An 11,726-nucleotide genomic window follows, 5' to 3' on the forward strand; every position below is an offset into this window, starting at 1 on the left:
ATAAGTTTTGTTTGAAAAGAAGAAAAGGAAAAATTAGATGGTTTTAACTTTTTCAAATAGGAGATGGAAAAGAAGAAAAGGAGAAACAAACCGAAACACTATCAATATACATCATCTTTGTTTGTTACATTGTGAGTGTAACCCGTCCACTGGACGGGTATTAAACTAGTTACATATGTTAGTAACTAGTAAAATACTCCCGCGCTTTGCGGCGGGAATTTTGTTAGAGTAACCTTCAATCTACGAACATACAACTAAACTACACCCAGAAATAAGCTATCCGAATGAAGATACGTGACAGGGAAACACACTTGAATCTTCGAGCGAATTTGGTTGAACATCTATAGAGTAACCGTGTTGAGGACAACGAAGACGAGTAGAAATAATTTTTGTTTTTTAGTGCTTAGTTGTAATGTGTCATGTTTGAATTTTTATATTTATTTTATTAATTTTTAATTTTAATATTTATTGTATTTGTTGTTTAATTTTAATATAAATCTAACTATAAAAAATTGAGTAATGATGATAGGGGCTTTATGGGACTCTATCATACAGTTAACAATAGAGCTATCTGCTGAGTTGACGTTGATGTGGCGTTATGAATCCCCTAGGGGTTTTGTCCTACACCACATAGCCTTAGACCACCAGTAGTGTCCTTGTGGTTGGGTGGACCAGAAGCCAACCACCGCCACCTCCCCCAATCGCGTTAAATGGCATTTTGGGCCTTACCTCGTGGTTCTGGTCACGGGTGAGAGAGAGAGAGAGATTGGTTGGTTTTGATGAGAGAGAAAGAGAGCGTGTGTGTACGGAAAACGAGTATTGGTTGGTATAGTAATTAATGAAAGGGGAGGGTGTTGAACCACTACACTATTTTACTTAGTGAAATGACCTTAATGATGTAGATAACACGTGACGAAAAATGGCATTTCAAATGCCTCACTACTCATGGACAAAGGATTAACTAATGGACAAAGGATTAACTAATGTGTATTAAAATTTGACTTCATTCAATTAATCTTAACGTGTGCTCTAAAGTTAACGTGAAAATCAGTGACGTTTTACCAACAAATGAATCAGTCAGCCAACAAATGGTATACTTTGTCCGTTAGCTCGTAACCAAACTCACAATACCAATGATTCCCGGTTTAACCAATCAAACTAGTTTTTTCTTTTCGTATCATTTCCCATAAATTGCAAGCAGGGCAGACCTAACCCAATACGTTACTTCGGGCAGGAAGCCGAACCTGTGGCTCTTATGGTTCACTAATTGGTCCGGTCTTGAAAAATAGGTTGCCCGTAAAGAGAGTAGACCGTTTTCACAACCAGTTTTGTCTGGTTCACTCAAAACCGGTCACTTTAAATTTGGCTGGTATATTTTAGTTTTCTCATAACATTAGAAAATTTTTATTTGGCACATACAATATTGTTGATCCACAATCACAAATCGAATGTGTCATAAATATCCTCGAAAAAATTAAAACTATACAGATGGCAAGAATAAAGTTTAAACAAGAACTGGAGATTACTTATTAGAGGGAGAATCGCTTGGTATAAACATCAAATGGTTCACTGGCTGTGAGTTGCGGTTCCTGCAATAACAAAATTAAATATTAATTCCAACAAAAATATTCCCTAACAATTTAAGTATAAGGAGAGACCGAACACGTTGATTCTCAGTCGACTAAATTTTCTATTAGTAGAGGTATATGTTTATGGGTCAACCCGACCCGCTCACTTTGTCCCGCACAGTAATGAAGTAAACAGATTTCGAGTAAAGATGAAGATACCTGTCTTATACCACCACCAAGGCTTCCTCCGGTTAAAAGCATACCAAGGAGAGACGTGACAGCACCGCCGCCCATATCACTTTCGTTCTTGCGTATGGTGGTTCTCATAGATGTCAACATATCACCATACGTAGTTGCATGTCCCCGTTCAATTGCTTGTATGAATGAAAATGTCATTGCCCCGGTTGAAGTCACTTTCGATAGAGCCTGCCCATATGCATTAGTTTATTACATTAGAAAATTTAATATTTAATTGTTTAATGAAGAAAATAGGTTTAGCAACATATTACCGATGTATCCGCAGAAGATTGATCATCATCACAGCCACTAAAGGAGATAACTTCACCTCCATTAGTTCCCTTGAAAATTCCAGATTGAGGGCTATGGTCCTCCCATACATACCGACCACTCCTACATTAATACAACATATTTTTTTTAACGTTCAGTTGTATAAAAGTGGACCATAAAACAGAAACGGGTCAACATTTACCATACCTGTCCATTCTACAAAGAAACGGTAAATCAAGCATGGTGCCACTATGACAAGCATCAATAATGGCATGGAGTTTGACACCATGAGGTATTGGCTTGACGATTGTTGCGTTTATTTCATCATCAACAATCATTCCTTGAGTCTCAAAATCCAATGGGCACAATGTCTCATCGTAACCGTCGATTTCGTCACCAGTGTAGTTTCTTTGTTGGGAACCATGACCAGAAAAATGGAACACTAAGGAATCTCCAGGCTGGCAACCTTGTACCAGCCAGTACATGGCCATTCGGATGTTATGTTTTGTTGGAATCCGGTAACGATCTGTTTCTTCTTCTGAAATATCAGTTAAAAGGATGTTAGCTTAAAATGGGTATCAAACCAAAAGGATTTAGCTTAAAGATGAACGGGTCAAATGGGCCAAACTGATTGAATAATTATGTTGAAATTTAAATGCACACAGCCAGCTTAATTTTTATTATTAATTTAAATATTTAGGTTATTATTTTTAATTTATTTTTTACCAAGTAAAAATTGTTTCATTCCAAAAGTACACTATTTGTTAACATAAAATTGTAAGAATGGGGAAAAAAATGTTCACAAGTCAACCAAACCAAGCCTGGCCCGATTGATTTGATCCATACTGAATAATGATTCGTTTCAACCCTAACCCGTATTGATTCATTACTCAACCCATCCAATCTGCCCATTTGTCCACCTCTAGTTCTTATAGAAATGTAAAGTTTGACTTTTTAAGTCAAAGTTATAACTTCTATGATCTACACTTGATATGAATTTGTCACAAGGTTAACATAATGTTTTTTGTATACTGTTTTTTTTATTCATAACCTGAATGATACTACGATGCAATTGTCGATTGCCAATTGTTCTTTTCCTTAAAACTGAAAGACTACCCATCTTGATCACAAAAAAGGTCAAAAATGGAACAATATCTGTTTTCCACTGACTACCTATACACACACAGCCACACATTGAGCACAAAGCAAAGCAAACAATCATTTCACAATTAATTTGTATTATTCTACTTTATGTTAGATTCTTCATTCTTGATCTCTTCTATGGAGAATAATTACTTTTTGACATTCATGCCCCTCTTTATGATCCATCAAGTCCCATTTTCCGCAAAATCACCGACAACAGAATACATTTTTCAACTGAACTAAAACAAACACCATATTCCACTTCAAAGTTATGAACCTATAAAAATTCAATTTCCTCAACAATGTTTCAGGAAACTTTAACCTGATGAAATAAGATAAATTTGGACAGTCATTTTAAATTTATCAGAAAAAAAAAAGTTGTAACACATTAACAATATTGCATACGGCAAATCAAAGCAACCATTGTACATTCCATCAAGCCTAACACAAGGGATGAGATCAGTACTGATACCGTATCGAACCGGTATCGTATCGCATAGTACCAATACTAAAATTTAGCTAAAAGCCTAAGACCAAAACCGAATACTACACGGTACCATTAAACGTCCTGAAACAGTATCATACCACATATCACCAATACTGAAATTGAGCTAAATTCAAAACCAGAAAACCGTAAGATGTATATATATTCGGTACGAAATTTCTCATCCCTGCCTGGCACAATTGCTACATGTCCTAAAAGAAGTTTTTAATCAGGATGCTTTCAGAAGTTGACCAGTCTTCGTTCGGTCAAACCGATCGTCACTATGATCAAAATAACATAATTTTCAATAATTTTGAGAAAACCTAGAGGTCAATGTTAAATTATTATAGACACCTGATAACTACATCAATCAAAACATAATTAAAACTAAAACAAACATCAATATCAATATCAATATCAAATTAAAAAAGTAAAAGGCAAAATCAGGAGAAATTTACCGGTGAGCATGAGAATAGAAGATTCCGGAAACTTAAACTTATTAATCAACAAATACTTCATACACTTGGCATCATTGATGCAGCCTTTCAACTCATGCTTCGTTCTCCTATACGATATTCCACAGATCACGGCTCGTTTCCGTCCGTTGACCGACGGAGTTTGACTCAACGACGGTAACTGATTGTACGGCGACGGAGCCGGCGGCGGCGGCGGAGCGTAGTTGTGGTTAGATGATGTAGCGTACGGCTGAGTTGGCAACGGCGGAGGGAGGTTTCGTGGATCGGCGACACGTGTAATGGCTTGACAGATGGCGCAACGGATGGATCTGGCTCCCGGCGGAAGCTGCAGTGGTGTCCGGCAGTTGGAACAGTCGACTAGCATTAACATTTTCCGGCGAAGATGAGGGTTTCGGTTGTGAAGAAGTTTGAAAGTGGTGGGAATTGGTGAAAGAATTTGTAAAGAGTTTTGGTAATGAACGGTGAGTTATACGCGAAGGCTGCCATTTGACCAATAATATTATTATGATTTATGAGGGAAGTTGCACATTTACTCCTTGTGGTTTTAATAGTTTTCTAATATTGCTTCCAACTTTTGTAAGTGTAAACGAACGAGTTGAGCCGAGCTTGAGCATCAGAAATAAAGCTTGAATCAAGTTGAGGTCGAGCTCACGTATGCTAAATGAGTTTGAGCTTTAGCTTAGTTGAGCTCGGGTTTGGGTTGTTAAACCTCTTGTATTTGCTAAAGGTGTAAATGAACCGAGCCTATGTCCAACTGATTCAGGCTCATGCTTGGCTTGTTTTATAGTTGAGTATTTAGAGAACGGGTTTTTGAGAGGTGTAGATTTATCTGGTATATAGTTGACTTTAATGTAGAGTTGTTGATTGGTAAAAAGTTAAAAACACAGGGGTTGTGTGTATAATTACGTCAAAAAAATTATAGATTAAAATACTATAAAAGTAAAAACTTTAAAAGTAAAATATAACTTTTTAAAAGAGAACTAGAATTACGACCCGCCGCATTGCGGCGGGGATTCTTTAGTTATAACTAAGTCGATTTAGGACGCGCACGTTATGTTGAACCTGTTAAACAGAAAAAAAATAGACGATGTAAAAACGTTCACCCACACACGCACGTTGCGTCATATTAACTCGCAAAATTTAGAACGAAACGTAAAAACATTAAACCAAAGACGCATGTTGCGATGTGTTAAGTCACAAAATTTAGAACGAAGCATAAAGCGAAAAATTTTGCGGAAAATGAAAACTATAAAGGATCAAAATTGAAAGTAAAAAAAGTTGTGAGGACAGATTAAAAAGTTGTGTTTAAAGTAAAAAAAAACAAATAGTTTTGGGTTAAAAGTAATTTATGAAATACTTTTGGGTGAAAGGTAAAACAATCAATTTTTTTTAAAACCCCAAACCCAAGGTTACCACAACCATATGCATAACCATTTTTTCTTTGAAAAACCCCCAAAGCTAAGATTACAACACACAAGTAAAAAAATCAAAGTGGTTAAATCGCAAAAGATGAAAACTTTTGAATTAGAAGTGAAAAATCAAATTAATCAAAGGGGTTAAATTACCAAAGATTAAAACTTTAAACTTAAATTGTCAAAGATTAAAACTTTAGGGTTAAAAAAGAAAATTTTCATTTTTTTTTTAAAAAACACGCTAAGCCAAAGTTGCAACTCATATATAAATAAAGTTGTTGCTTCTTTATAATGTTTAATATGACATGCATGATAATAAAACATTTGTTAATCTGTCATTTGGAGTTTGGATAACCCATTGAATCCTTGAGTGGTGCTAAGTTAACATTTTAAAATTATATCCTCTAGGTTTCAAACTCTCTCTCTCTCTCTCTCTATATATATATATATAGGGAGAGGCTTATGTGAGAACCAATCTTATTGTGAGAACCGCGAGAATCAATGTGAACACAACCTAAAATAGCTAAAAAAAACCCTAAAAAAACCTAACCCCCACCCCCTCCCCCCCCAAAAAAAAACCTAAACCCCCCACCTCCCCCCCCCCCACCAAAAAAAAAAAAAAATAAACCCCCCTCCCCCACCCCCAAAAACCTAACCCCCCACCCCCCACCCCCAAGCTAAAATGCTAAAAACTAAACCCCCAAAAAACCTAAAAAAATCTAAAAAAAAATCTAAATTTTTTTTAATATTTTTATGCTCAAATCGCTACTTTTAGTGGCAAAAAAAAAAATTTTTGGCTTCGAAAAGCAGCGATTTTTATATAAAAAATATAAAAAAAATAATTTTTTTGTGTGATTTTTAGCTATTTTTAGGCATTTTTGGTGTGTTCACATTGGTTCTCGCGGTTCTTGCAATAAGAGGTGGTTCTCGCATGATCTTCTCCCTATATATATATATATATATATATATATATATAGGGTAGGGATCCTAAGAGAAATACGCCCTATTTGAGAAACATTCTGAACTACACATTTTCCTAAGCTTTTCGTAATATACATATATGTATAATTTAAAATTAAGTATATACATATATGTCAAGTTACAACCCAGACCTCGTATATTTATGTCAAGTGGCCCATCGTTGACCATAAATAGCGCGTGAAGCGCGGGTCAAAGAAAGAACCTTCGTTAATCGTTATGAGTATGTTGGCTATCGCATTTGTTTTACACAGTTTTTAAATGTTTTTAATCTAAAAGACAAAAAACTTAAAACACATGTTAACAGAATTAAAGACAAAGAAAGTTAACAAAATTAAAGACGGAATATTTGAGAACAACCATATCTTATATTTACTTTATACATTTCAGATTTGAATCAAGTTTAATTAGAAAACTTTGTTACAAAAAAAACATCAACCGCCACGTCTAAACCCTAGGCTGCCGGAAGTGCTAGACGAGGGTGGTCTCATCGGAATAGCGTGCGAGGGGGGCTCGACGAACCGCCTTGAGTTTCCCTTTCATTCTATTGGATCGGTCCCGAATCCATTCGCCTTCTGGGATAGGGTTCCTGTCTTTTTCTTTTTTCGTTTGTTTTGTTCCGGCGGTGTCTTCTCTGTCTCTTCATCTTCAGGCGGCTCGACGACGACGGATATTAGGGTTAGCGGGTGAAGTGGTGTTGTTTCTGTTCTGGCGACAGTTTGATCAGGAGTTTACTTTGCCTCCTAACTTGTTTTTTCTTGAATCCATTTGTTGCCTGTTGGCATGGAGGGACCTGCGGTGACGAAGTTCTTCGTGTCTAATCTTCCGGAGGGTTGCACCCCTTGGGAACTTTCCAGTTTTATGAATAGGTTTGGGGAGGTGTCTCGGAGCTTCGTTGCTAAAAAAAGAGACAAGTTGGGTTATAGGTTCGGCTTCGTTTCCTTCTTATCTGTTCGCGATTGGAAAGAATTGGAGCAGTTGTTGAATGGCGTGAACATGGGAGGTTTCAAACTCAAAGTGAATATTGCTCGGTTTGCGGTTGAGAACAATGGAGTGGTTAGAGATCAGGTTAAGACTAAGGTTTCTGGAGGTCAAGGAGGGGGTACATATCAGCAAGGAGATGTAAAATTTGCTGCTAATAGGGACGGAAGGTCGTATAGTAACGTGGTGAAACCTAAACCGGCCGGTGCGGGTCCTTCAGGGTTGGCGTGGAACCGGTTCCCTGCCAATGCAGAGAAGTCGGTGGTGGTTCCTGACAGGGTTAGGGCATTTGGTGATTTGCATGGGAAGGCAGTGGTAGGACGAACAGTGGACCTGGACACCATTGTCTTTTTCGATCGGCTGTTAAGAATTGGTAAGGTGAGTTATGTGAGGATGCAGTATCTGGGGGGGTTGTCTCTGATGGTGTATTTCGGTAGCTCGGTGGAAGCTGAGTCTTTTTTGAGTAAGAAGGACCTGTGGGGACCTTGGTTCTCGAGTTTGGACTTATGGGAGGGTCAAGTGTTAGCTGTGGAACGTATTGCTTGGCTTAGGATCCAAGGCATTCCTGTTCATCTTTTTGGCTCGGAGGTTTTTCGAAAGATCGGAGATGTCTTTGGCAAAACAGTTTACGTTCTTCCGGATGTTGAAGAAGAGTCGGATCTGTCTGGAAAGAGTGTTGGGATTCTGGCAGGCAATGAGTGCAGAGTGAAGGAGTTCGTGAGCCTGAGATGGAATGACAAGGTTTTCCGAATTTGGGTGTCAGAGGATGATAGCGAATGGTTGCCTGACTGCATTCGAGCTTTGGATACAGAGGTATCATTGCCGGAGATGGAGGCTCCGGATTTGGAGAACTCCGGTAGGCGTGACGATCAGTTGGAAGATGAAAGAGGAGACGTTTCGGGTTCCAAGGTTATAGGAGAGAATTTGAACAGTCAATGTCCTGACAACAGTTATCCTGTTTTGAACTCTTTGTCGGCGGCGGGTTCTTCTTGTCACTTCTTCGGTAGTGGGGACAATGGAGAGGCGGTTGGTTTTAATATTATTAATAATGGTAAAAATGGTGGGGCCAGAAATGTTAAAAGGAGGAAAGGGAAAAGTGGGCCGACATCTATGGGCTCACCAGCGGAGTCCAGACCAAATAAGAGGGTTAGAGCCCAAGTTGAGAAGGAAGACCTTTTCGGCCTGGATGAGCTTATTCGGAAAGGACCCTATTCTTTTCAGACTAAAGAGGATTTGAACGGCACTGGTATTGGCCAGCCGGGTAGGGACGGGGATTTTGAGACTTCTCTGGACCTGAATCGGAGCTCTAACTCGCAGTCGGATGTTCTGCCTGCTGTGAATCCTTTGGAGAATGTGCCGGATACATTGAATGAAGAGGCTGAATCGGGTGCTAGGTTAATCGAGGAAGTAGCAACTACAATCAAGTTGGGGGCAGCATTAGGAGTCGATCTCCAGGATGCAGAAAAGATGGTGAAGGACTCTATCTTAAATGAAGGTATTAATGGTGGTTTTCCATGAATTTCCTATCCATTAATATTAGGGGGCTGGGGGGTGATGCTAAGGTTAGGTGGCTGAGTAATATCCGATCGAAGTTCGATGTTCATTTTATGGCTATACAAGAAACTAAGTCAGTGGTTATTGAGGACTCTATTGTGGCCAAAATTTGGGGAGGTAGAGGTTTTTTGTCAGAATATGTGGACTCGTCTGGTCTTTCTGGGGGTTTGCTTTGTATTTGGGACACAGCCGTTTTCTCTTATGTTAATAGTATAAAGAATAGGAATTTTTGCTGGTTAACGGTTTCCTTAAAGGTTGTGGGTCTCCGATTTGTATCATCAACGTCTACGCGCCTCAGGGCATTTCAGCTAAAAAGGTGTTATGGGATCAGCTTGAAGGGATCGTCACTGGGTCTTCGGGTCTTCTGATGGTTATTGGGGATTTCAACGCGGTTAGATTTCCTGAGGAGCGCCTTAGTTCTATGTTCAAGCCTCGATGTGCGGGTAATTTTAATTCTTTTATTTTCAACTCGAGTCTTTTGGAGTATAAGATGCAGGATAAACAGTTTACGAGGTGGGTGGACAATGGGAGAAAGATGAGTAAGATCGACAGGGTTTTGGTCAGCGCTGAATTTTTTTCCAAGTGGCCCACTGCTTGTCTTAGGGCCCTTCATAATTTGTTTTCCGACCATTGTCCTCTGTTGTTATCTACGAAGAGCTCGAATTTTGGCCCGATTCCGTTCCACTGCTTCAACTCGTGGCTGGGCCGACCAGGGTATGAGGAAGTGGTCTCGGGTGCTGCTTCCGGTTTTGTGGGGGACGGGCCTCCTGATGTCTTTTTAAGCAATAAACTCAGATTTATCAAATCCCGTATTCTGATTTGGAGAGATGAGTTGAAGGAGAAAGAGGAAGGGGAGGTCGCCACGGCTAAAATTGAGTTGGAGGGTCTTCAGCGGTCTTTAGAGGAAAGGGAATTGGAGGAAGAGGAAGAGTGGGCGTTGGCCGAAGCGAAGAAAATCATTTTTCTCTCCGAGGAGAATAAATCTAAGGGTATTAGACAAAGGTCGCGTGATAGGTGGATCAAGGATGGTGACGAGAACTCCAAATATTTTCATTCAGTGGTCAATTTTAGGAAGGCTAGGAACGGCATCTTTGGTTTGGTTATTGATGGTGTGTGGTGTGACAAGCCGACTCGGGTCAAGAAGTTTGTTTTTGAGTTTTTCAGGGATAAATTCAAAGAATCTTACCCTATCAGATCGAGCTTTGATTTGGTTGGGTGTAAGACTCTTTCGGATGTGGATAGGGCTTTTCTGACCCAAAGGTTTAGTCGGAACGAGATTAAAAACGCCGTTTTTGGATGTGGGGCTGATAGGGCCCCTGGGCCAGATGGTTTCAATTTCAGGTTCTTTAAGCACTTTTGGAGTCTCTTCGAGACGGACTTTGAGAATATTCTGGAGGATTTTTTCCAGCCTGGTAGTTTATCTCGGGGGTGTGCGGGTTCCTTTATTGCGCTCATCCCTAAAGTCAAGGATCCCGTTGGTTTGGGGGATTATCGTCCGATTAGCTTGGTTGGAGCCATCAACAAGGTTATTTCGAAGATTTTGGCTAATAGACTGAAGGTAGTCCTTGGGAGTGTTATTTCAGAGTCTCAGTCAGCTTTCCTTAAAGGTAAATTTATCCTCGATGGTCCTCTGGTTGTGAGTGAGGTGTATTCTTGGTTGAAAAAAAGTGGCAAGGCTGCGTTTGTGCTAAAGATCGACTTCGAAAAGGCTTATGACTTTGTTAATTGGAATTTCGTGTTTGGCATTTTGGAGAAGATGGGTTTTCCGCAAAGACGGTGTGCTTGGATCAAAGGGATTCTGTCTTCGGCCAGAGCTTCGGTTCTCGTCAATGGATCACCCACCTTTGACTTCCCTTGTTTCAAAGGGATGAGACAAGGGGACCCGCTTTCTCCGTTTTTGTTTCTCATTGTAATGGAGGCTTTGTCGTTTTTAATTAATAAAGCAGTGGAGAAAGGGCTTTTTAAGGGGATCTCTCTTCCCAATGGTGGGCCGTGTGTGTCCCACCTTTTTTTCGCTGATGACGCGATTATTATGGGAGAGTGGTCTATTGAGAACGTGAAGGTGGTCATCCGGATTCTGAGGTGTTTTTACATATGCTCAGGGCTGAGGATGAATATCAGGAAATCGAACATTTATGGTATTGGTGTCGATCGTAGCGAGGTGGAGTCGGTTGCTGATTCGATTGGGTGTAAACCGGATGGGTTTCCGTTCAAATATTTAGGGATTACGGTCGGTGCTAATATGAACAGGATCTGCAATTGGAGACCGGTCTTCGAGGTTTTTGAATCTCGTCTTTCTTTATGGAAGGCGTCGGGTCTTTCTTTTGCAGGCAGGGTGACGTTGATTAAGTCGGTGCTTGAGAGTTTGCCGAATTATTACTTTTCGCTTTTTAAGGCTCCGGCTCGGGTAGTTAAGGATCTGGAAAAGTTGATGAGAAGGTTTCTTTGGGGAGGCTCTATGGATAAGTCTAAGCTTCATTGGGTTACGTGGGATCGGGTTGCTTCGCCGGTTCGGGTGGGGGGCTTGGGATTACGTAACTTGGCCGAAACTAACGTCGCTCTTCTTTTTAAGTGGGGATGGAGGTTCAAGGATGAGGTTAATAATTTTTGGGTGAAGGTGATT

The 11,726-nt window shown here is 39.8% G+C and overlaps 1 protein-coding gene across 1 annotated transcript; it reads right to left on the bottom strand.

Annotated features, from left to right (window-relative positions):
* Positions 1-1,361: 1,361 nt before the first annotated feature.
* Positions 1,362-4,651, bottom strand: LOC110878110 (metacaspase-1). The gene is made up of 5 exons (XM_022126370.2): positions 4,161-4,651; positions 2,283-2,613; positions 2,078-2,198; positions 1,788-1,994; positions 1,362-1,589 (listed from the first exon to the last, which is right to left on the bottom strand). Exons 1-5 carry the CDS (start codon positions 4,546-4,548, stop codon positions 1,530-1,532), a joined length of 1,107 nt encoding a protein of 368 aa, XP_021982062.1. The 5' UTR covers positions 4,549-4,651; the 3' UTR covers positions 1,362-1,529.
* Between the last annotated feature and the right edge of the window lie 7,075 nt (positions 4,652-11,726).

Source organism: Helianthus annuus, chromosome 9 (assembly GCF_002127325.2).
Source record: "Helianthus annuus cultivar XRQ/B chromosome 9, HanXRQr2.0-SUNRISE, whole genome shotgun sequence".
NCBI lineage: Eukaryota > Viridiplantae > Streptophyta > Magnoliopsida > Asterales > Asteraceae > Helianthus > Helianthus annuus.